Raw genomic sequence first — 26,638 nt, forward strand, 5'->3', positions numbered from 1 at the left:
ATAAACCTGCAGTGGCCAGAACTACAAGAAACAGTGCTTCCCTTTCACCCCAGGTGTTATGCAGTGTCCTGACTGATGCAGGTTGCATTCCTGTTTGTGGCTTGATGGTGATTATGTGGAATGTTATCCATGGAAACTTGTCCTACATTTCCCCTTGTTTCTGAGCAGCTGGGTCCTGACCAAGAGGAGGACTCACAGAACAAGAGGCAGTACAGTCATTTGGCACTGAACTGTACTGGTGATCTAGGACAAGGATTTCTTCCATATTTATAGATTTTACTTTGAAGTGTCTTTACACAGAAACAAATATAGTCCGAAGAGAAAGCACCAGAAGCTTAGGGCTCCCTACGTTTTCAGGTTTAGGGCTCTTCAAATTGTGAAGATTTGGGTTTTTGCTTGCCTGTTGCATCAGAGTTTCTCGCTTCCAGGTGCACTGGGGCTCATCTTCCATGACAGGATGCTCTTCCCCCAGATATTCCTTCTGGATGGAACATGGCTCTGGAATCTGGAGGTTGTGGATCTATTTCCCCTCTAGCCTGTACCAGTAGGCTTCAACTTTGTTGCAGGTGTCTGGAATCCATATTCTGCTAGGATTACTACCCTAATCCCATGTGAGGTGCATTGGAATCTGGCTAGGTGGATGTACTTAAAATTTATGCAGTATTTCTATATAGTGTTAATGGCGGCAGGTGTTTTTAGGCATGCTGGATTAGACTTGATAGACACCTTTTGTCCCCACAGAGAAAAAGGTGCCTGTCTTGCACAGAGATCTCCTGTAGCAGGTTTTTCATGAATACCATCTTTTGTGACTCTCTATGTTCCTTAGATATGTATGTGACAGGCAGACTGTGAACAAGTGATTTGAAATTGAGGTAAGACAATACCTAAGTTAGGCACTTAAATAAAGTGATTGGGTGCTTAAATAGAATTGTTTTTACCTAAGTAGCAGTGTAAGTAATTGGGATGCATAGCTGCTGGGATGCTATCAAACTAGACCAAGATCAAGAGTATGAGGACACCACACAGAGTAGTACTAAATGTGGTGAAGCACCAGATTTTTCAGTGGTCTGTTAACAGAATATGAAGCATTGTTAGAGTCGAAGAAAATAAGAGTTCCTCGGTGTATTGGGATAAAGGGAGGAACAGTATAACACAAAAGGGATATGCTGAAAAGGTTATAAAGAACAGTTGAAATATCCCAAAACTAGTTAATCACAAGAAGAAGATTAAAAACTGATATAGCTTTAGTAATGTTATAATCAGACAATGAAAAAGCTCAAAGAGGAGGTTCTTTGGACAAAAAATAATGCATGTGTGTAGTTACTCTGCACAGAAGGTTATAGAGGTTACACAAAGGAGATCAGGTTCAGCAAACCCAGATTATGTGACCTTTGAGAAACAAGTGGCTACTTTGGTAGAAGGCTAGGACTCTGAAGTTCTATTTCTGTTACAATGTAATAAAATGATCCATAAGGAAGTGGTTCTCAGTTTTGAAAAGTCCTTTTTCATTGACAAAAGATTTTGTTTATTGATTTTTTAAAATATGAGAACACTTGTAACACTGGCCATGATAATTATTTGGATTGGTTGTGTTGGGGAGCTTGCTTTCCCATTTGTCCAGCCTTGTAGCATATAATGGAGAAAAACAGTGGGGAACTTAGGAGCAATTCATTTTTTTTAAAATTATTATTATGTTATTATGTATGAGAAAAAAGAGTATTCAAAATATGAACATATTTTTATTATTTAAACATCATTGAATTGAAACATAATTGCACACAATCAAAATACTGAACACTACAAAATTTGAAGCATTGCTTTATTCCTGAATTTTGTACTGCTAGCTACAGGTAGGACAAGATTGCTGGTTTTTTAACCATATTCATGTGCCTTAAAAAGGAGATAAATAATGTAGAAGATAAAAATGAATGAGAAGGAGAAACACACATTTGTATCACTTCTGAAACTGTTAAGCTGTCGTGTATGTGTTGCATTTTCAGGCAAATAATAGTCACTTGCATTTTCACAGGTTTTGTGTCCTCCCCCTTGGTCATCATTGCCTAAACATAACTTCACTTTGAAAACATGCATTTTGTGAACGGCAACTAATCATGATATAGAATTAGAATATGACTAAATAAAATCTGGGGGATAGTGTTATAATTTTCATCTTTTATTTTTGAACAGTGTTTATGGCTGTCCATTGGCAAAAAAAAGAAAAACACAAGACAAGCAACCCCAAGAACCAGCTCCCAAAAGAAAACCCTTTGTGGTTAAAGCAGACAACTCTTCAGTAGATGAGTGCTATGAAACTGATGGAACAGAGGAGATGGATGAAAAGGAAGAGGAAGAAGAAGAAGAGGATGAAGAGGAGGAGGAATATTCTGATGATAATGAGGAGCAAGGTGACGAGGAGGAGGATGATGAGGAGATAGATCGAGAAGAAGAAGAGGAGATTGAGGAGGAAGAAGAGGAGGATGAAGAGGAAGGTGAAGATGTGGAGGATGAAGAGGAGGAGGAAGAAGAAGAGGAGGAAGAAGAGGAGGAGGAGGAAGAACGTGGTAATAATCAGAGTATTAGTAAAAAGTAAACAATGTGTGTTTTCTGGGTTAATCTTCTAGTGTGGTGTGTGAGGATTTAGCTGTTCAGTTCTCATTAAAGCTAATGGAAGTCATGCAGTTAAATCTCTCTGCTCCACACTGAAAATATACCCCACTGTGTTCTCTTAACATTTATTTTAATAAGTCTGTCTTCCAAATGTTTTTAATGCACCAGCACTCACATTTCAAACAAGGAGGGTGGAGGTATGTTTGTGCTAAAAATGCTTGCATAAAATGTAATCCTAGTTTGGATTAATGCATGCAGTTACCAGGAGAATATTCACAAAGGTACAAGCAAAGCATCAGCTACAGCTGGGTGCCTGTACTGATCATTTGCAAGGGTATTTGCTAGATCTGTTTACAGAATGTCAACAATTGCCCACATAAATTCTGTCACAAGTTTGCAGATAATTTTTGTGAGCAAAAATGGACCTCTTCCCTTTGAAAATTTTGCCCTATAGTTCCCCCTACCCCAAGAAACTATTCAGAACTATTATAATATACTTTGGTTCTTTTAGACTTCACTTCTGTGTGCTTTAGTTGATTCTATTAAAAATACAGCGAGTGACAGTTTTACATAGATAATGTCTTTCTAAAGTTTATATATTTTTGTTATCATGCCATGGCATAAATGTCATTTAGACATACAGGTTACTGGTAGTAACCAAATTAATGCAGTAGCAATGTGATTAGCCTATTCAACTTCCTCTTTTTTTGGGATATTGGACTTTATATAATACTTTCAAAATATGTAATCAGTGTCCATTTATTCCTTATGCTGATGACAGACATCATAATGCACTGGGGTGAAATGAAGGAATCGTGCAAAAATTAATGAGCTATCTAAAAAGTATTTTGTTCCCATTTCCAGGGAACACGTTTTTGGTTGGGTAGATTCACCTTTCTAACCAATAAAAATATAAGAAAAGCTTTCAGCACTCCTCAGTTGGATTCCTCTTAGGAACCAGGTATGAAAGTTGTGTGACTTTTGTTTCAGCATTCTGTAAGGTCAGATCTTAAATCTTAAAGACTTTGGAAGTGTTCTTTCTCTTTGGGTGAGATGGTGGCCAGCTGGGTGGCTATCAGAGTTTTCTCAGTTACTGCATCTGTAGCATTTCCTCAATTGCCTGAATTTACCACAAAATTGGTAGAGGATAAATTGTCAGTCTTAAAAGTTGCATGAGTTTGATGCAACAAGGAAGTAATTTCCTTTTGCAGGGAACTCTGCTGTTTCAGAACCTGGAAGAGAAGCTGTGTTAGATCAGGCTGATGTGCAGCTGCTGTTGCTCTCTTGATGAGCAAGTGCGGAATGTCCAGCAGTTTCTTTAAAAATAGTGGTGACTAAGTTTGTTGGTGTATAGATTATGGTGCAACTGCTGCTGTGATTTCAGCTGACATTAAAACTTTGAATCTACACTATCAAAAATGATGAAAGGGAAAAAAAAAACAACTAAAGCAAAACTCAAGGGCTCAAGAAAATTGCTTCTGGCAAGCCAGCAGGCTTGATACCCAGTTTATTTTTCTATGATAATGAAACACAGTGGTTTACTTATTCCAACACAGTTACACATGCAGTTAGTGGTCCTAATCAATGTGAAGAGGCTGACATTGTTTTTCGACTGCTTTCCTTCCATATATAGTAGGCTGTGGTTAAGAATTGCAAAAAATTTACAAAGGTACCTCTATTAGCTGCTCTGCGTATTACTTGAAATTAAAATTTACATAGATCAAGTTTTTCTTAGGAACTCGTGTGATTCCAGTAACAAAACAAAAGTATATTAATAAATAAATATATGTTCTATCTAAATGATTAGTTATTAAGAAAAATTCCTCTTGAAATCAGAGAAGTGATTATAGAATTTTATTTGAAAAGTATTTAATGATCCTTTTGAGTATCAACATAGTAGTCAGTATGCAACAGTCCCAGTTAGAGCAGAGATGATTTACAAGGAAGAGTTTCTAGCAATTAATTAGGAAGGTAGTATGGAGTTCCTCATGTCTATGCCAAAGAGTAAAGAGTAATAACAGTTTGGTTGTGGTGAAGTCTAGAGGCTAATCAGTAAATCGTGTTTTAAAAATAGTTTATTTTCTGTGGTTTCCAGTAGGGATAGAGATGTTTCACTTTATCCTGCTTGTGGCATAATCTGCATTGATAGAATTTGGACTGCAGATTATGATTAGGAAAATTAGATCTGTGTCAGCTGTGAATTTAGTAGTCTCAATCACTTGCTGCTCACTACAAGCCTCACTGTTGTAGCAAACCACCTTATAAGTCACCTTAACAGGAAATCTTAATGTGCCATAGTATTCCTGTCCCTAGAAACAAAATGCAGAATTATCCACTGGTCACCAGGATACCTACACAGTTCTCATGAAAGTTTCTGTCACTAGTGCTGTAGATGATAGCAGTTCAGAAAATTTCCAGAAGTAGCTATAATCTAGGTGAACAAAACAGTTAAAATCATAAGTATTGGTGACAGAAGAATTCCATCAGCAAGTATAGGATAGACTACAGAGGCAGAAATCGGGAGGAGGGGAAGGGAGAGGGTAGGACAGTAAGAGTAAGGTATTTTACTGTTTCTTAGGTCAAATGCAGTTTTCTGGCAGAAAAGGGTAAATCCTGGGAAACTCAGGTATGTCACCGGTGTGTCATTGCCCATTCCTTTTTTGCTTAAAGTAATTGGAAATTTGGATGGGGTTCTCAACAGATATAGATAGTATACAGGTAATGTAGATAAACAATTCCTATTGGGAATATTTGGGCTTTCACTGAAACCATCACAGCCTTTTTGAAAATCACATCTTTGTAGCCTTATCATTGGTAATCTAAAGGACTTGGAAAATGCAGACCTATCCTAACAGTCTGATAGATCTCAAAATATCAATTTAAGACTACAAGGAAAAAACCAACCAAACTTTTTTTGATGAATCCTAAATTCTGTGCTTGTACTTCTGTACACAATCCTTTGAACCAAAATTCATGTTTTAAACTTGCCATCAATGGCGAACATATCCTCTAAATTTCCATTAAATCTGAATCTATTTGAAGAGTGGGTATTTATCCACCTATCTGTGAAGAGACTTGAGAAACTCTTATGTTCAACACAACTGCTAAAGGAAAGATGAATCTTTCTGATTTCCCTTCTGTCGCAGGAAAAAAAGGAACAATAGAGATGACCTGTGTTACCTGTGATAACCTAACCTGTAAATTGAAATACAAATGGGAAGGAGTGAGAGTAAAGGCTTCTTTTGGAGCACCCATTCTCTGTGATGGCAACTGCCGAGATCTTTTGGATTTAAAACTGAAGTTTGCATTCAATTTTCAAGACAAACCAAAGTACCTTCTTCTGAGATGAGCTTGCTTCAGGTAGTTGGATCCTGAAGACCATTTCACAATGCTTTTCTGTTTAAAAAAAAAAAAAATCTCCCTTGGAGAAGGTCCTGGAACAGATGTTCCAAGGAGTCATTGAGTCCATATCACATGAAGACATTCAAGATGCTTGTACTCCAGGTATTTTCTAATCAAGAACAGGAGGAGTTAGGTTGATTCTAGACCTAAGGAAATTTGATACATCATTCAAATCCATTTCACAGATGATGCTACAAAAACTATTGCAGTTTCTTAACAGGGGAATTAGGAGTCTTTTAGGTAGTACGTTTCGTTTTCTATTGAACTCAAAGTAATTTGCATAACAAGTATACTAATACATGTATGCTAGTATATGTATTGCATCTAATTTTCCAAGTGTAATACACTTCAAAAATAGCTGTAAACCACAGATAGCAGTGTGTATTCAAAGGAGACACAGTACAGGTTTTTCTAACAAGAAAAACTAGCACATGGACATAGAGAGAGATGTTCTACCTGTTTTCATATTTCATAGAATAATATAATTATTTAGGTTGGAAGAGACCTCTAAGATCATTGAATCCAACTACATTTGTTGAAATTGTAGGAGTGTTAAAAAAAAAAAAAAAAAAAAAAAGCCCTCATAATATTTTGTGGTTTTCTTTCATTTGCATGAGCTCAACACCCTCAAAATGTGAAATCCATCTACCAGCTCTATTAAGATTGTTATTGCCCTCCCTATCTTCCTGATCCCCTTAGCAGATTGCGTCTGAAGCACTTGTGTCCTCTAAGCAAGAAGAGACGCAAACCAGTCTAAAAGATGAAAGAAGCCTCTGTGCTGAGGAAAGAATGTTGGCACACAGCTTTCCAGCTGTGCATGCTGCTGAAAACACTCTCTGATAACGTAAACATCTTGATGAAATGAAGACAACCTATCTGTATTAGCAAGGTCATCTGTCAGCCTGCTGACCACTAATCATATTTATTTATTCAAACTGCTAGAAGGAAAGTGGTCATCTGTTTGGTGAACACAGTAGGTGTTCAGTGTTAATCAGAGCAGAGAGCTACACTCACGTGTACCTCACAGACAAAACACCTAGTAGAAGTAAATTATAGCTTTAAATTAAGAGGCTGGAAAGCATAATTTCACTGCCTAGGACAATGTGTAGGGGAAAAAGGGTCTTTTTCAGGGCCAAAGAAGACTAAAATAATACCTGATGTTTACATAAGACAAAGCAGATGTGAACTCTGCTAATAAATTTTACTGCTGTACTGTACCTTGATTAAAGAAGATACCCTGTGCTTAGGGTGTCTCACACCATAATAAGAGCCGCTTGAAGAAAACAAAAAACTTGCTGCTGCTGGAAGACATATCCTGGCCAGTGCATTGTTTTCCTCTGAATAAAAGTTAAAGTTATTTTTCTGGTCTAGTTGCCAGTCTGATCTGGTTAAATGCTCAAGCCAGGAAGTTGTTGAGTCAAGGCTCAGGATGAGAACTTTTATTGATACTGAGATTAGCTCAGTTGATTAGAGCATAATGGTAATAATACCAAAGCTGCGTGTTTGATCCTTTTATGGGCCATTTCCTTAAGAGTTGCACTCGATGATCCTTGGAGCTCTCTTCTAACTCAGAATATTCTGTGAATCTGTGATACCTGCTTTTTTCCTTGAAGAAGCAAGCATGGATTACAACATGTTCTGCTGTGTAGCTGTTTATATTTCATACTGAGAGATTCAGACTCAGCATTTTCACTAGAAATTTTTGTTGGAAATAATGCAATTAAAAATTTTGGTACTGGTAGTTCAGGCCTGGAAACCCCAAGGTTGTTGGAGTAGGGTGGGGAAACAGCTGGCTGGTAAATACCCCCTGGATACTTCTAGTTCTTGTGGAAAAAGTTTGGATCTTTTTGTTATTGCTATGTGTTTGTGGTTGGTTGATTGGTTGGTTGGTTGGTTGTTCAGTTGGTTGGTTTGTTGATTGCTTAAATATGACTCAAGTGTTAGTAAATTCTGCTTTTTACTGTGTTCCATGCTCAAGGTCTTTACTATACATAGACAATATAATTTAAACTCATTAAACAGTATTATTTAAACATAATTTTTTAATTCTCTGAAGTAAGATTGGGTCTGATACTGAGTAGTTTGCATCAAGGCAAGTCAAGAATAGCTTTATGTCAGTAGAGTTCCATTTGTGTGAAGTGGTATGTTGCCCATGTCATCCCTAAATTTTCCTCCATTTGAAGAACTATTTTAGAAGACTTCCTTCCATTTGAATTTTTAAGTCAGAAGCTCAGTAAAACTTCTGGGCTGTGTCTAAAAACTTAGAGTTATATTAACTCTCCATCTTTAGCATTGTACTTAAGTATCATTCTCATGTAGAGGTTTACATATTTAACTCCTGTGCTACAAATAAAAGGACTTAAATGAGAATGTGAAATATCTGATCCTTCCAAAGCAAATTATTCAAATATAATTATTTCAAATATGATTCTGCAGTGTAAAGAGATTATTCACCTTTGATGATCTCTGTCATATACAACTTCAGTTGATGTAAGCAGATATTCTGTAGAGGACATTGGTGTACTTAAAGTGTTCAGGGTCTGAACTGAAGCCTTAGTAAAAGCATCAAGGAGCACATTCAGTGCCACAAACCTATTTCAATGCTGCTTTATTCTGAAACTGTTTCACATGGCATGGGGCTGCTTGTTTGTGTTTATAATACACTAACCCCTTCTGTCAGTGTTAGCTGAACATGTGATGTTGGGCCCTTGTACTGTCAAATTGTTTCAGGGCTTGTCTGTGACCAAAGCTTTCTCTAGTTTTGCCAGAGCAAAGGAAAGGAAGCATGTCTCTGCGGCACTGCTTTGGATTTTCACAGGTTGCAGTCCTCAAGAAAAGACTGCATTTATGCACTTCCATTGCATCATTATTTCTGCAGAAAAATGCTGAGTAGATCCTTGACTTTTTCCTATTTCATTTGATGTCTGGCATGATCTTAAAGTAAAATTAATTCTTTCTGAAATAAGATGGATTGGCGAAGAAATTAAGGTGCTATAGTCTTAGAGCTGTAGTTCTGTTCTCATTTAGACTCTCTGTAACCTGTTCATGGCCAGTGATCTGGTTTTGGCTCAGCTGTGCCAAGAAGCCAGTTGGTTATATGATGTAGTGCTTTGAAGAACCAATAATTAACTCAATTATTATAGCAGCTCTTTGCATCCGTAGTTGTAAATGACCTGACACTGTTGTAGAAGGTCTCACATCTGGAATATGTCACTTTTAGAAACATATTCAAGGGTTGTACAGAACTGAGCTCTTCCTGATCTCTCTTTGACTTCCTTTGTCTTTCACAGTGCTGCTTCAAAGAGTCCATTGCCCACACTGTACTGCACCTTACTCAGTGACCACAGATTCTGTGTGAATCCTGCTGGACACTACAGATGTAATGATTCTTTAAAATAACATTTGCTTGGTCAGTATTAGAAGTTCCTATTTTTCCTCTTGTGTTTAGAGTGCAGCTCTATGAGCAATTTTGATGATCCTATCAATTCACAATTCTCACTGAGCTTACAGTGTTTGTCCTAAAAGAGTGAACACAAATGGTAGCTTTTCACCCTGAAAAGCAGAGAACTTTATTTGGTAACTGTGGGAGTCAATTTTGCCTTATTAGAGGAGCTAAGGTGATAATAAAATTAAATTAGACAGGCTGGATTGATAATTTTTTCTGATCCATATCCGTTCTCATGAATCAAATTTGCAGTCCTAGAAAATGCCTCAGATCACAGAAATTTTGTTTAACTGAAATATATAAACCTAAAAAAGAATTCTTTTGAAACAAAAACATTGATGTGTAATGAACACATCATGTGTAATGATGTGTAATATATATGTAGTTTTGAAGACTTTTGTGTTATGGAAGCATTTCTTCCGTATTTTACAGGTCTCAAAACAATTGATTTTTTTTTCTTTTTTGTCACGTATATCACATATGATATAGTCTTTTTTACCATAAGAAATACCTGCCCTTCTGTAAATTAATGTTTTCATTTTTTTTTCTTTTTTTTTCCTTGAGAGTAGATTCTGGGAGCTACAATTAGTGAGCTGGACAGTAAGGAAGGCCAAATAATTTAGCAGAATACAAAAAAACCCAAACAAACAAACAAAACCAAAGTAATGATAGGAAATAAACCACCTAAAGGAGGCTGGATTTGGTCAGTGTTGAAATTCTCTGAATTATGTGGTTACATTAAGGCTTCATGCAGAAAGTACTGAAAATTCTCACTAACATAAAGGATTTCAAGTATCCATACCACCACATGGAGAGTGTTTCATATATTATATGCTGTCTGCAGTAAATATTATTGCTACATCAAAAATTTGTGGTGGCTCTGTCAGAGAAAGTTAACAGGATTGACAACTCAAGACTTAGGGTTTATTAGGTGAACTCATCATCTGATAGTTCTGTCATCCCAAAAGCTTAATTTTGCAGGCTATTCTATTAAATAGGAAGGGTAAGTACTAGTATTGCTGTGACACTAAAGGAATGCCACAGAGGAACTGAACTTACAGTTACAAAAACAGACAAATCAAGCAGACATTTTCCTCCTTGTGCTCCACAGACATGGATTGATTACTGACAGAACAAGGGCAAGGTCTGTGTGCCATGAACACTTCCAGTCACCTAACACAGGAGTGTTTGCAAAGCTGCTCAGGACCTTGTCAGACTAGGGTTCTGTCATTACAAAGCATATGTGGTGAGATTCCTTAGTATTCATATATACTTTAAGGCAAGCTGTGCAACTGCTTTTCTTCAGATTTCTATTGTATAAAATCTATTGTTTCACCAACTGCCACCACTTATTATAGAAGTTCTGTATAAACAAGATACATCTGCTAAGCAATTTCTTGGACATCCTGTGAAAAACTGGGCTGAAGAGTTACAGAATATTGTCATTCTGTCATCTGCAATAATTAAAACATTGTTCAACTTTAAGGCTGGCATCCAGTGGAAAGTTAAAAATTGCTTCTTCTTCTATTGCAATGTGTTGAATAAAACTTTGCCCTCAGATCATTAAGAAAAAAAATATATTTTAAAAAGTAATAGTGGAAATAGAGAATAGCAGATCATTATTAGGAATGATTGTTAGGAATAGGACTGAAGTTGGACTTATAAAAAGTATACTAAAGTTTATAGTAGTTTTTGTTTATTATCTAGTGATCACAGTCTATGAATGTCCTTCTCTGGAAATACAGGCAAAAAGGACAACTTTTAGAGGAACAGAACCTGGAATTCTAGGATTAGGAGCCAAGGATCCTGTTACAATTATGGAGCAAAAAAAATGTTTCACAACAGAATGAAAATTCTGCCCCTATCTGTAATGCAGGTGCCTGAGCCAAGTGAAACAAGTGATGCAGGAGTTCAATGCCACATGTCCTTTCCTAACACAGGAGACTGGAGACTAGACCAGTGACTTCTTTGCATAGAGAAAGCTCTTACACATGCTGATGGAGCTCTATCACACCCTAGAAAAAGCATTCAAGAACTGCCATAGGCCAAAGAGGGTCATTCTCCTGAGGAAGTGGGCCATGCTGAGCTCTGCCTTTGCTCCAAGGACCCTGTAACCATCCTATGGCTTGACTTCTTAATATTAGGCTACAAAATCAGTTCTGGGTACAGGGAATAGACACTGCATTTCTCTCTTCAAGGCAAGTGTCATTGTATAATATCTACAATAAACACATTGTATTTTTGCATGACCAAATAGTATTAAAAAAAAGTATGGGTCTTACTTTACTCTTGTGTTTTTGGCTTCAAAATGGAGCTTGAATCCAGTCTAGCTTTTATTGTGGTGACTAGCAAATGTTTTTGGGAAATGTGGTATGGAATCTATATAAACATGAGAGCCTATACTCTTACTCTTCTGGTTCTTTAGTGAGTGACCCACTAAACAATGTGTTTAACCTGGGTGATGGGCAGGAGGGGGTGAGCAGGGGAAATGAAGAAGGAAACAGGCTATTCTTTTCTTAGCTACAAACCAAGCAAGCCAATCAAAGCAACACTTCATGGGAAGCCTTTTTCTTTCAGGTGTGCATTAGAGCATATATTAGATTAGATTTGTCTGGAAACTTATGTATGAAAAGACCCAGTGTCTAGAATCTTCTGGTGCTTAAATAGCAGATAGGTGGAGAGCTTTGTAAGGCTGGAGCTGTACACATCAAAGCAGAGCTTTGAACAGTTGATCAGTGTTAAGGTGTCTCCCAGGCTTAAGGCACAGATAAGTATAGATGTAGTTGTATCACCAAGATAATTAGAAATATGACTGTTCTTTTCTATACATGCCACATGAGAAGTCTAATCTGAAAGTGTTTTAGAAATTACTGCTGCTATTTGTAAGATTTTTTTTTAAATGATCTATGTTGAAATCCCCATTAAAGATATGGTATGAGTTTAAGAAAAAATTTGATTCAGCAGCTGGAGGGTCTTCAGATACAGAAATGGAAGCAATAAGTTCCAAACGTAAAAGGGATGACAGGGCTTATGCAGGAAAGAAAAATGCAGAAAGATGTAAAGAAACACTTAGGAGGTCAGCATGGGAATACTGCAGAGAGAAAATGAAATATGCTGTTAGGATTCCTTCATGGACAGCAGGAAATGACAGATGTGAAAGCTGCAGTAAAGAATCTGTGTTATGTAGAATCTTTAAATTGACAGTTAAAAGGCTTTAAGATGGAAGATCAGGGCTAAACAAAATACCCACACCCACAGGCAATGCAGCACAGATTTTTTCTGTTATATTTTCTCCTCCCTACTTATATGTGAGCATTTTCCTGTAGTTCACAATGTGAAGTCACTTACTGTGTCTTTTTTTCTTAATGATAAAATTCTGTATCATTAGTCATTAGTAGAATCAGAACTAGACATATTCAGAGCACTTTTAGAACCCCATCCAATATGTGTGGACTCTCTCAGACTTTTTATAATACTGTAAACAAGGATTTTTAAACTACAGTTGATGTCTGTATAAGATACAAACAGCAATGAGCCAAAATTAGTAACTGTTTAAAAAATGCATAACTAAAATTAATAGCACTGTATTTATTAAAGAAAGAATTAATGTCCTCTGGCAAGTAAGTGTTTTGCTTGAAATCTGCAAATTGCACATCAAGAATATAGACAGTGTAGAAATAATGTACACAGTTTATCTGAGTTTTAGGAATAGATTTGATGCAGTTCGATTTAATAAATTCATTTTAAGTCATAAAACATAATACAGCACCAGATACAAAGGAACAGAGAGAAAAAGTTCATGATGGATAGGTTATTTCCATTGGCTCAGATACTTTAGTGCACAGAAAGTTAAGTTAATGAGACTAGAACCTAAAAATAGTCACACAAAAGGCAATTGTAAGGTAGCAGTATGTTAAGTGAAAAAAAAAAAAAAAACCCACACATAAATAATTTCAGGCAGAAGTAAAGGTATTGACTTTATCTCACATACTTTACTTTCACCAGAGAACTCCAGGCAAATAGCTTCTAGGCTGCAGGATCCTGAGTCCAGACTCAGACTCAGGTTTTAGTTTTGTATGGTGTGAGATTGTCTCTGTATGTACATGCATGTATTTTGGAAGACTGCCTATTGTGGTTATCTGATTTTAGTTTTTTGTTGCTTGTTGTTTATGCAAGGATAGTTTTTTTTCAGCAGAGATTTCAGCCATGCACTGAGGCTGTGCTGCTGTATTTAATTTAGGTACTGTGATACTGGCAATAAAGCCACTGCCATCATAGCTAGTAGGTACATATTAGTTGAAAATGTATAGAAATGTAAGTAAATATGAAGGTTGTTAGATTTGTCCAGCACACACTCTCCATCTAAGAGATACAAGCTTTCATCATCAGGACAGGTATTGCAATGCAGATCTGAATAGCAGTGTGAAATCACTCAAATTCTAAAATGGGAGCTGTATGGGGTCTTTAGGTGGACAGGTACTTGGAAGAGCCTCACTGGATATATCTTTGCAGATGCCATAGTGACATAAAAGGTGATCTATATCTGGTACTATAGCATACATTTCCTACATTTAACAGGTGTCTGGTACTCTTCTCTCGTTCTTACACACTTCCAGTCACATGGGCTGTCTATACACATAGATGGCAAATAAACAGAAGGTACTAAAGACTCTCTGCAGCTCACTAAGAGCCATTGAAGTCACCATTTTCTCTTTTTTGAGGTCCACTGTATATGTGTACTTGGCTGACTGGAGTAGCTTGGTTGGGCAGGGTTGACCCTGGCTAGATGCCAAGTGTCCACCAAAGCCACTCTTTATCATTTCTCTCCTGAGCTGAGATAAAATCAAGGAGAGATAACTCACCAGTTGCCATCAAATGCAGAAGAGAGTCAGCTTGTGGAAATTATTTGAATTTACCAGTGAAAATCAGAGTAGGATAATGAGAAGCAAAATAAAACCTCTTATCCAGGGTCTGCCTGCTCTCTCCAGTGGTGCAGGGAGAAAGGAAATGAGGGTTACAGGCAGTTCATCACAGTTTGTTTTTCCCACTGCTTCCTTCTCAGGGAAAGGAGTCCTTCCCCTGTTCCAGTGTAGGGTCCCTCCCATGAAAGAAGTCCTCCATGAATTTCAGTTTGAGTCTTTCCCATGGGCTTCAGTTCTTCACACTGCTCCAGCATGGGTCCCTTTCTGCAGGGTGCAGCCTTTCTGGAGCAGATTCCTGCAGCGTGGGTCCTCCATGGGGTCACCGGTCCTGCTAGCCAACTTTTCCAGCATGGGCTCCTCTCTCCATGGAGGATGCTGACAGGAACCTGTTTCAGTGCAGCCTTCCCAGAAGGTCACAGCCTCTTTCAAGCATCCACTTGCTCAGATGTGGGCTCCTCCACAGGCTGCAGGTGGATCTCTGCTCCACCATGGATCTCCGCTCCACCATGGGTCTCCATGGGCTGCAGGGGCACAGCTGCCTCACCATGGTCTGTACCATGGACTGCAGGGGAATCTCAGCTCCAGTGCCTGGAGCATCTCCTACCCCTCCTGTTCCTCTCACATATGCTCACTCAACTCTTCTCTGTCTGCAGCTACCTTTGCCCAATACATTTTCTTTTTCCTTGTTAAATATGTTATCACAGACATGTTCCTACAATTATTGATGGGCTCAGCCTTTGCCAGTAGTGGGTTCACTGTGGAGCTGGCTGGCATTGGCTCTCCTGAACATGCAGGAAGTTGCTGGAAGTTGTAGCCCACCCTGCTACCAAAACCTTGCCATGTAAACCCATGGTAAATGGTTTAAATTTACCTTACTCTTTCCTTCTGAAATGTGTTCTCCATTGATCCCAGCTTATGGATTTTCCTGCCTTTGTCCCTTCAGTCACATTAATCAATGACTACATCCATGTGAGTGAATAAAACAGACCACAGTCCACTCGTGTAATGCTGAGTTCAACTGTTGCATGATTTGTGTGCATATACAGATAATCTTTTACCTTCCAAAATACTTTCACCACATTCAAACTCCTTGGGAATGGTCCCTTACCAGCACCTCTTCACTGCATCTGGACACTGCTGGAAAACTGCTAAGTCACTCAAGTCAAAATCATGCCAGAGCCTCGCTAAGAGTGTACCAGCATGAATAATCACATTCCACTTCTCCATTTACTGTTCTGTCCCTGATTAATAGGGACAGAAGATAATATTAATAATAGAGGGCTATAACCAAACAGGTAAAGAATCGTTTGTATTTACTATCTTTTTATACTGTGGATTATTACTCAGCCTTCCCTATCATGGGAACATAGGGAATGAGACAAATGTAGATCAAAAACCTAAATGAAGGGATAAAAATAAAGAAACAAACACCCTAAGTAAAAGCTTTACATTTCAGATGAAGTAAAGTCTGGCACTTGTGTGTGGAGATGTCTTTGTCTTTCCAGATTCTTTGGCACTGAACTCATTGAGGGGATAAAAAGAGAGACATGAAGAAGAAATTTCCATGATACCATATTTAGCAATTCTCTCATCCTCTAGAATGGTAGTGATATGTGCCTCTGTCCCTTTGGCCAGTCAGGTCAGCTTATCAAAGCACAAACAGGCTTTTTTTAGTAATCACAACTATAAAAAAGCAATTAAACTTACAATGGAGACCAAACAATAATGTAAATCATACAGTCATAAGCATAATCCCATCCAAAGCATCCATAGTATCCCATCCACATCAGCCTTTCCTGATCTTTGTCTATCTACAACCAAAAGATAGTTACTTTTGTGTAGCTCCTTATTCCTTCCACTTAGCAGTTCCTACTGTGTCATACTAAAGATACCATTGAAATTCAGCAAGGATCAACTTAAAAATTTTGAGTAAAAGGAATAAGGATAGGATTCACTCCATCAGTTTAACTGATAATGAATAAAGATAAATAGTCACTTCTGGGGGATAATTCAGCCAATCTACTATAGATACCTAGGTTAGGATGAAAAATCATATCCCAGGATGCATGTTTTTGTCCATTAGCTGTAAACGGAATCTAGATGTGTAGTTCATATGGAGACATGTTCAGTATGGCCTGACACTGAGTCAGAGATCTGAGCTGAAAAAAACAGTAAAAAGGGATTCTGTATCCCTATACTGAGGATTCCAACCTCTCACTCAGTGAGAAAGAAAATATTGCTTTATGAACTGAAAATGTGTTCTTCAGGCTGCATCCTTTGTAAAGCAATGAATATGGAGAGGGGTGTAGGCACAGGTCACTGTTTCTGGAGCAGTCTTAGGAATAGCCCCATGAGAAGCTCCCGTACCAAGAGCTCTCTGAGTGGGTGTTCTGCCATCAGTGCAGCTGGTCCTCTGCTCCCCTGCTGTCTTCCTGCTGTATCCCAGTATCTGGAAAATAGCTTTGGCTTCCTCATTGCCTGGTGCCCCGCTGAGCTGTGGAACCCTGAGAGAAGGCAAGAAATTGCCAAACTCCATTGAATCATTATAATGCTATGAGATAAAATATCTTGCCTCCCTCATATTGACTTCCTGGAGAGAAAAAGTAGGATGAAATTAATGCCAGTCACCAGCTAAAGCCGTCTCATTATCTGCCCAGACAGAAGTCAAGTTAAAACAATTAAGGGCTGCCTGAACCTGATTCACAAAGAAATGTAGACCAGGTGGGAGTGACTGGCTAAATTTCCTGCCCTTGCAAACCCAGTATATCCACTTATGTTCAGAGATAATCTCAGCACATTTCTTCTCAAACCCAAACATATGCCTTCGTACCAAATATTGCAGATACTGCAAACCAAACAAGCAGGCTTCATACCAATCAGGGACCTTTCCTACTTAAAGGCATGCCTGTAGATAACCAAAAAGTATTTTCTGTTGTCTTTGTGGTGGAGGAAAACAAGATAAATCCCAGAAAATTAATTGGCTTTTGACTTTTGGAAATAATATTTGGCTGTCAGGATGAAAAGACTTGAGAAACAGAAATCAAAAGGGAAATAAATTGTTATTCCATTTTATGTGGCGCTTACACTTTTGTATGTAGAGTAATAGGTTCGGTTTTGGAGCATCATCACAAGATGCTCCAAAGACATCATTTTGTCCATCAGCACAAGAAAGTCTTGAAATATTGTAGTCCAGTGATGAACAACCAGGGTGATTAAAGAAGTGGACCACATGATGTGCAGAAACACTGCAAAAAACCCAGTTTGTTCACTTGAGGAAGAAAAAGTTAAGGGGAGAACTTAGGTTTCAGCTACTTGTACAGAGTGGACAGAAGATGTTAGTGTGTAGCATAAGAATAAGAGACAAGACACAAGTTGTAACAAAAAATAAATCTATTTAGAAATAAGAATGAATTTCTCATTATGACAGGGGTCAAACACTGGAATAGATTTCCCAGAGATGCTGTGGTATTTCTATCCTGGAAGACCTTCAAAGCTGCACTGACAGAACAGGGCCCTGATAAGTGCTCTAAGCACGCTTTTTTTTTGAGCAGGTGTTGGAGCACGTAGCCTCTCGAGGTCCCTTCCAGCCTCAGCTGCTGTGTGATTCCGTGGCACCAGTGTGCTGTCAATAGCAAGTGACAATCTCCTAAGATCAAAGAAAGGCAAACAGTATCTTGTGGTAAAATTACAAAATCTTAAACATATTGGCTTGGGTCAGAACCTAGATAACCTTTAAGAAGCTCTTACAGTGTGGCACTTGAAGCAAAATTACCCCAGTCATGATCTTGTCAGAAGACTTGTCAGATATCCTTGAATCCTTTTCCAAAACTCTGCTCCTACAGGTAGCTTATAGGGATTTGAATTGGGAAAACATGGATGAATAACAAATGACAGAAAATTTTAAAAGGACGTTGCTCTGTTTTACCTGGTGCTCTCTGTCTTTATTTTAATAGGAATAACCCAAGTAAGAACATCCATATTCTACCAATACTTAATGTGAACATTTGTAGATCAGGATGCTTGTTATTCATGCAGGTGTGACACAAGCAGAGGCATAATAATAGGTCATACAAATGTCAAACAAAAAGGAGTGTTTCAGGGCATTGATTATGTAAAACACCTCTGCCTTTAGACAAGAATGCACTGATTTGTGCAGAAAACTAAATCTTCAAAATGCTTTTATACCAAAATATTTTATTATTACTCTTTTTAAAATGTTTTTAAATAGCAAGCAGATTAATTAAAAAGTAATATCTTTTTGTGTTAGTCTTTATGTGTTAGTAATCACTTCACAAAAGGAAAGAAATTCAGATCTGTGAGGATCACTTTTGGTCCTTAGGGAAAAGTAAAAAAGAAACAAAAAAAAAAGAAGGTAGAACTTAAATTTTCAGCAAGCAAAACCAGATAAAAAGTACCTATAATAAATGAAAAGATCAAAACATAACAGAAAAAAAAAGGAACTAAAAGATACATAAGGTGGCAAATTGTGCATATTTAAAGGTCTATATGGGCTTGATGCACTGTAGTTCTCACTATTAATTTATAATACTGACTCCTACTGTAACATGCTATGTTCTTCAGCTCAGGACTTCCTTGCTGACTTCCTTAATGACCTCTACTCTCCATTTATTTTACTTTGAGCATTGGTTATTAATTGAATAGTATAATTCTAGGAGAGTCTAAACAATAAGTCCCAGTATTATAACTGTTGTAAGTAGTTGTAGCAGGCTGAGGGGGAGAAGTGGAAAAATAAAAAATGGAACATAATGGAATAGCTAGAGAGAATCAATTAACTAAGTGAACTGTTAACTTTTTCTTTTGACTTCCACTAGGTGTATAAGGTCCATAAAGAAACCAGTTGTTATAACAACCAAATTGCTTGGGTCTTTACCTATAGCACTTCCAGCATAAAAGAACCTCAGGAAATTTTGCAAAGGTGAAGAAAGACTTCTTCATGCACATGGTCAACTTCAGAGTTCAGTGCATCCATGAAATAGGCATATTTGCTTGGGCTGTAATCCAAGTCCCATGTCAGTAGGAGTGTTCAGACTTTTAGGTGATTTTGCTTAGCTCCTTGGAGAGTTGAGCCTCTGTTTCTTCCATGTGGAGTGCAGAAATTGAGGGCTCACTGAGTTTTCCACCTCTTCAGTTTCCTTACAAGATTCTCCCCAAGATGGCAGTTTACAGGCAATCCCCCTCCCCATATTATGCTGTAGCTTTCTAAGAGTTGGAATTAATTTGTGCCAACATTGTCTAAATGTTTCTCATAGGCCAGCTATCAGAGACTGTAGTGTGGAGATGTGTGCGTGTACTTTGCATTACAGCTTAAAGGGAGAAGAATGGTGATGCAGTAGTATCATGTGCTGAGCACTTAGGAATTGACAAGTAGCAGTGGCAAGAGCAGTGAAGTGTTTTAAATCAGGAAATGCTGCCTGGATAATGAAACCATCCATCTGGGCAGGAAGCCTGTGTGACCACATGTAGGTTTAGCTTCTCAGCCATCATGTTTGCCCATGCTTGGAAGAAAAGTGAGTAATTTGATACACAGACCACAGATCTGGAAAGTCTTGTTTCTGAAGTCTTTGTCCTTTGGTAGGAATGTAGCTGTTATTTCTGAAGTATCATTGCCTCTCTCTGCAGAATCTCTCAATCTAAATGCTGTGTATTTTCCTTTTCAAAAGGAAGGTGCTGTTTTGCATGACTCCCTACACTGAAACCAGCAAGCCATTTCTTCTGAAAAAAAAAATATTGTTTAAAATTGGATGTGATAGGAACAAAAGGAGGAAACAGTCAAGGATATAGAGCCTATAATTCTTATTCTCCCGTGACTCCTGGTATGACATGGAAAGAGTCACTGAAGTTCTCTGTGTCTCAATTTCCCATCTGTAAAATGGGGTTAAAGTACCTACCTCACAGGGGTGTTGTGAGGCTTTCTAAAATAATGTTTGTAAAGTGCTTTGAGATCCTTGGATGAAAGGTGCAATAAGAAATCAAATTATTCACTTTTTTTGTAGCGCAATACAAGTGCACTTCTGTCGAAATGGCTAAAGGCTTCCAGCTCTTAATAGCTGTTCTACACTTCTCCACTATAATTTCTTTCTGCCGTTTGTTGTATCTGCTGGGAGTTAAAAAGAACAAATTGTACAGTCTAGAATATCTAAATTGTCATGATATTTTGTGGAAGAGGGCTAGAATAATGTGATATTCTTTTTAAATATGCAGTGCATATTCTTTGTCCATGCAACCCTAAAATTAACATAAAAAGGATATATTATAAATTTGTACATTCTTCACCTAAACTGGCTAGCTTATGTCTTTGTGAGACAAACCCAATCTCTTCCCAAAATAAAAATCTTCAGTTTGCATCACTGGTTCCAAAACTTATGCAAGAGGTAGAGTAAATCTTTGACCTCTCCAGGTTTTGCAGTCATTTAACAGACAGCCATTAAACAGCACACTGTAAAGGTAGTTACTGAGTTAAAGATCAAATCTAAGGAATCACAGAAATGTGAAATGAAAGCAAGATTAAACTTTACAGACCTGAATCAAAGAAAAGGCATATAGTTCACATAGAGCTGCTAGTGTAGTATGCTCCCTAGAAGACCCTTAACTAATAAACAAACTGATTTAGTATTTAAAGTTTCATTTTGATAAACAAATGATAGGTGCCTCACCAGAGCAAGCTTAGAATCCAACTGTTATTGTGGGGATGACATGGCATACATAAATAACTTCCTCATTAAAATTAACTGCTACATGGAGATAAAAGACATGACTAAAATAGTTGTTAAAGAAAGGAGATAAAAAAAAAAAAGGCCAAAAATTAAAATATGAGAAATGAAACTTACTCAAATATTTTGTTTTCCCACCTCTGTCATTTCTTCTCTTCCATTACCTTTTACTTCTTCATTTTATGACTGAATGGATGGGAGACCAGAAAAGGATATAGCCAAACAAACAGAATAAAAAATACTGTAGTTATAGCTTTCACCCAGCTTACCTACTCAAAAGGAAGTTAGATGTGTTCTGTCATACGGTACATGATTCATATTTTGACTTTTCACTTGTGGAGGCAAGGTATAACATCTTCCTCTTCTTGGTGATAATTTACAAACACATCCCCCGCTTTTAAGAAACAATCCCTGGAGCTTTTCATCTTTCAGAAGTTGGCCTATAATAGCCACTGCATACCTGAGCAGTTCTCAGGATAACTTGAGAAATTTCTTTTTTTTCCAACTTTGTATTTCAGTATTGTATTGCAGCTAGATTTGGACTGATTTCACCAGTGTTTGTTGATACCTCATCCTAAACCTGAAGGCACTGGCAGTTTTGGAGCTATAGCTTGTTGCTTCTTTAATTACTTTGATGTTTCTTTGGTGCATCTAATTGCCCATCAGTGTAGTTACAAGAAGCATTCCACAAAAGCCTCAGTTTCTATGGAACAATCTCCTTGGCACCAGGTTTTATCCTTAATGTTTAAATTAATGTGGGATTTGTTCGTACATTTTACTTTAGAAAATTATTAGTGTACTTGCTTTTCAAATAGCACAGGCTATCTGTGCTATCCACTCATCTTTCATTGCCTTCTTCTATTCAGTTATTCAAGATGGACATTTTTCAAATAGGAAGTGTAAGTGGCAAACCTTACTTCTACACTGAAAATCTGATACTCTGATATCCTTAATTTTTGTGGCACTGAAAGATAAATGTGAATTATGATGATCTTGAAAGACATAGCAACTAAAATAAAACCACCTTTTATGATAAACAGATAACCCACTACTTGCTTAGAATATCTTGTGATGTAGAAATACCATACAATCTTCCTTATTAATTATCTTTCCTCTGTATTTAAGTGGATGATATGCAAGATATAATATTTTACTGTTAGAGCATCTTTTTTCTAGACATAGCCTAGTCATCAACCAGTTCTGCTGCTTAACTACAGCCTACTATCATCCCAGGATCCCTAACCACTGTGTAGAAGAAATACTATCTTGTGGCTGAAATATTAATTATTGTGCTGTTTAGCTTTGTTTTACAAATCTTGATTTATTATCTTGACTATTGACATAAAAACTATTTTTATCAATCACTCTTTCCTATTTCTAAAATGTTAGTGCACAAGCCACCTACTACCTGAAATTTCCCACTTTGATTTGTTTAACCTAAAATATGAGCCACACTTCAGAAATTGCTATGTGTTTAGGAGCACTAGTGTTGAAAATACATCTAAGCTGAAAAGATGCTATCAGAAGTTGATGGATTAGCTCTTGAGCAGGTGTTAATTATCCTAGCTCTACTGGTTTCTTTCAGTTTGCACCATCTGAGAAACTGGCCTAGCATGTCACTGTAATGACAGATCTAGGAACTTTTTGTCCAGGGCTGCAAAATACAGCTTGTGTGGTCAATTTTCAAAATATAAGTTGTGCAGTGTTCATTACTCCATAATTATGAATGTATGTTTTAAGACTGGGTCTAATAATGTCATAACTGAGTGAACATGAGCTACCAGAAGAGGCTCTCTGAATGATATTCATCTGACTGAGTGTGGGTATTTTTAAGGTGGGCATCAAGTTTATGTCCCTTTGTTGTCAATGAAGAGAAACAGGCACTTGTAGTGGTTATCAGTTTTATTCTCAAGAAGGTATCTTAACCAGATCAGGTGGGCTGTGTCCATAAAGTGTCTGCTTCTCTTACTGACTGAGGACGGAACCATGGATGTAGATGTAGGTGTAGGTGTCTGCCTTGCTTATGTCTAAAGTTAGGTGAGGTGAATCTCCTCCTCAGTGCCCCTCTTTGGCTCCATCTTATTAAGCCCTCCCTATGTTATTAAACAGTTACTAGAACAAAGCTGAGTAAAATGTGATAACGCAGCACCATTCTGTTACAGTACACAAAACAATAAATAACAGCCCTATCATATATATATGACTATAAAATTTGGGCTAGCATATTTACTTAAAATTATGTTGTGCATATAATTCCTTCTATCCTCCTTTCCTGTAACAACTCTTTTTAAAGTTCTTAACTTCTCCACAGTTGAACTGAGAGCTTTTGATTTTACTGATGGATCCACTAAGTAAAATGCCATTTTAATATTTTTGCATTGCTATTGGTCAACTAGTGTTAATTGTGTGTATGGTGTTAAAAATGTGACTTTTCCTTCTTGGAGTATACTCTTTCTATTTTGGTGAATGGCATTCATCAGTAAGAGAATAAATCCGGTAGTATTCACTCTTTTACCATCTACCACATTTACAGGAAATATAGGAATGAGAAAAGTTGGAAACACAGGCAATTATGTCATCCGAATAATGTGATTGTAATAAATCCCATAAAACTGTGAATATAGAAGTGAAAGGAGAAACATAAGTATTTATGCCATAATATTCAGCAGTAGTAGTAATTAGCATTTTGATTGCCTTTTTCTTATCAGTTCTGTGAAAGAAATTCATGTGAATAGCAAATAAACAAAAATAGCCCTATGGACTATAGAGAATTCAGTTCAAATGGGTCAGCCATAGCATTCTAAAATTGCTGTATGATTAACAATATTTGACATGCAGTTTGTTTTCTGTCCGTGCAATTGCAACAACAGTTCCAATTGTAGCCACTTTTTTCTTTTCTTTTCCTTTTTCTTTCTTTCTTTGTTTCTTTCTTTGTTTCTGTTTTTTATGCAGAAGACCATCAAATGAATTGTCACAATACTCGAATAATGCAAGACACAGAAAAAGACGATAACAATAATGATGAGTATGATAATTACGATGAACTGGTGGCCAAGTCATTGTTAAATCTTGGCAAAATTGCAGAGGATGCAGCATACAGAGCCAGGACAGAATCAGAAATGAACAGCAATACATCTAATAGTCTGGAAGATGATAGTGACAAAAATGAAAATATCGGTCGAAAAAGTGAGCTGAGTTTAGATTTAGACAGTGATGTGGTTAGGGAAACAGTGGACTCCCTTAAATTATTAGCACAAGGACATGGTGTAGTGCTTTCAGAAAATATTAATGACAGAAATTATGCAGACAATACTTCACAGCAAGACAATAGGAATATGAACTTTGTAATGCTAGGGAAGCCTGTGAACAATGGACTTACAGAAAAAATAGTGGAGGAGAGTGATGAAGAGGTGTGTCTCAGCAGTTTGGAGTGCTTAAGGAACCAGTGTTTTGATCTGGCTAGGAAACTCAGTGAGACAAACCCACAGGAAAGAAACCAACAGCAAAACATGAACACTCGTCAGCATGTCAGGCAAGAAGATGACTTCCAAGGAAGAACACCAGACCGGAATTACTCTGATATGATGAACCTAATGAGGCTTGAAGAACAGTTGAGCCCCAGATCTAGGACTTTTTCTAGCTGTGCCAAGGAGGATGGTTGTCATGAAAGAGACGATGATACCACCTCTATTACTTCAGATAGGTCTGAAGAAGTGTTTGATATGACAAAAGGTAACTTAACCCTGCTTGAGAAAGCAATTGCTTTGGAAACAGAGAGAGCAAAAGCCATGAGAGAAAAAATGGCAGTGGAAGCTGGAAGGAGGGATAATATGAGATCATTTGAGGAACAGTCTCCAAGACACCTTTCTGGAGATGACAGGAAGCCTAAACCAAGTGACGGCCATGTCAAAAAGCCATATTATGGTAAAGGTAATATTTCTATATACCGTATGTTATGTCATGAGAAAGTGTGAGCTAACATGTTAAGTTTTTGCATAGATTTCTGAAATGAAGTGTTAACTCCACATAATGGGAACTTTATGAAAATTGTAGTATGACATGATTGTAAAATCGCATCATGCTATGATTATAAAATGAAAGAACTCATTCTGCAGTGTTAGAAATATGCACAGTATATCATTGGCTAAATTAAAAAAGCAACTTCTCAGGGAAACAAAACAAGAGATCATGTTGAAAGAGGCAAAGATTTTTCTCATGGTTTTAATATGTTTTATAGTAATAATTAAAAAAGATAATTGTGTTGCAAACTATATTGAAGGGGGGGTTTATGCAGCAGATAGTCAATCAGCTATGAAGTGCATATATTACAGATTGGATTGGGTAGGTGGCATCGTGACTTATAAAATTATCATCAAATGACAGTTATTGATGAAGCCTCTCCTGTCTAAAATGTAGAATTGCCTGATAGAAATTGAACAGTATCAAAATGACCGATAACATAAGATAAGGGCAGTGACTGCACATTAATTATCTTAAGATAGTAAGGTAATGGAAACCATTTGCTATGCAAGGCATGGTGTGGCCTGGGCTGAGATCAATAGCAATTTCTTTCTTATGTGCATTCCACTTCACTGGTTTCATTCCATTGTGGAAACAGTTAAGGTGCTGCCTTGACCATAATTCAATACAAGAGAAACAAAAAAAAAGCAACAAAAACCAAACCAAACAAAAAAAATCACAACAGACTAAAGGTTACCTTTAGAATGCCTTTTAATTTGCAGGATAATCATGGTGATGGTGTGTTTATATTATGACACTCCTCTTTAACGTGTTTACATCTGTACATGTAGGGCCATGCTGTATTAAGTGCTCAGTACCTCCTGAGATTCATTGAACACCCCTGATTCCCATTGACTTTAGTGGAAGTTGAGGACGTGGCATTTCTTGGGAGATGCTAAACAGGGACTGAGTTTAGCTTATATTTGTTGTAAAAATATTTGGTTTGCTTTCTACAATTGACATGGTGGGCATTTTTCTCTTTTTTTATAAATCCATGTTTTGAAAAAATAATCTGCCTGTGACATTCATGTAGGCAGACAACATCTTGATCCAATAAAGTTTTGGTCATTTTTCACAAGTCTTGAACAAAAGTAATGATCAGTCTTTTAGAAATGCATGCAAATTACTGATGTCAAACACTGCTGCAATGTGTTTTAGTGAATTTTTGTTTGTTCTAACCACAAGTATAGTCCAGTGTATGCTGTAGTAACTTTGGGCATTTGGGGAAGACAGATTTATTTAGTTAGTGTATTACTGCATAGCCATGTGGATGTTGTGCTAAATGTTGTTCACATATGACCTATTATGGATACGTTTCCCTGTAAGTATATGTCTCTAAAAACACAGAAAACATGGCAAACAAAAATTAATTTTTGAAGGGTTTTTGAATTCTGGTATTGTCCAATCTTTTCAGTATATATATAGCTGGGAAAACTTTTTTGTATATAGGCCTGCTCTCTCCAAAAAACCTATATCATTTCTGACAGTGAGAAATGTATGGATATCCTATT

At 37.3% G+C, this 26,638-nt stretch overlaps 1 protein-coding gene across 4 annotated transcripts in view; it reads left to right on the forward strand.

The window, feature by feature from the left end:
• The window catches only part of MYT1L (myelin transcription factor 1 like), a 128,377-nt gene that overhangs the window by 23,102 nt on the left and 78,637 nt on the right, over positions 1 to 26,638 (forward strand). For 3 of the 4 annotated variants that reach the window (XM_041477889.1, XM_041477890.1, XM_041477888.1), the window contains exons 4-5: positions 2,188 to 2,558; positions 24,060 to 25,031. In XM_041477889.1, coding sequence (XP_041333823.1) covers positions 2,188 to 2,558; positions 24,060 to 25,031 — 1,343 coding nt within the window. Of the gene's footprint in view, positions 1 to 2,187; positions 2,559 to 24,059; positions 25,038 to 26,638 lie in introns of all 4 variants that reach the window. The other variant, XM_041477887.1, reaches the window with a different exon arrangement.

Source organism: Pyrgilauda ruficollis, unplaced genomic scaffold (genome assembly GCF_017590135.1).
Source record: "Pyrgilauda ruficollis isolate IOZ18807 unplaced genomic scaffold, ASM1759013v1 scaffold42, whole genome shotgun sequence".
Taxonomy (NCBI): domain Eukaryota; kingdom Metazoa; phylum Chordata; class Aves; order Passeriformes; family Passeridae; genus Pyrgilauda; species Pyrgilauda ruficollis.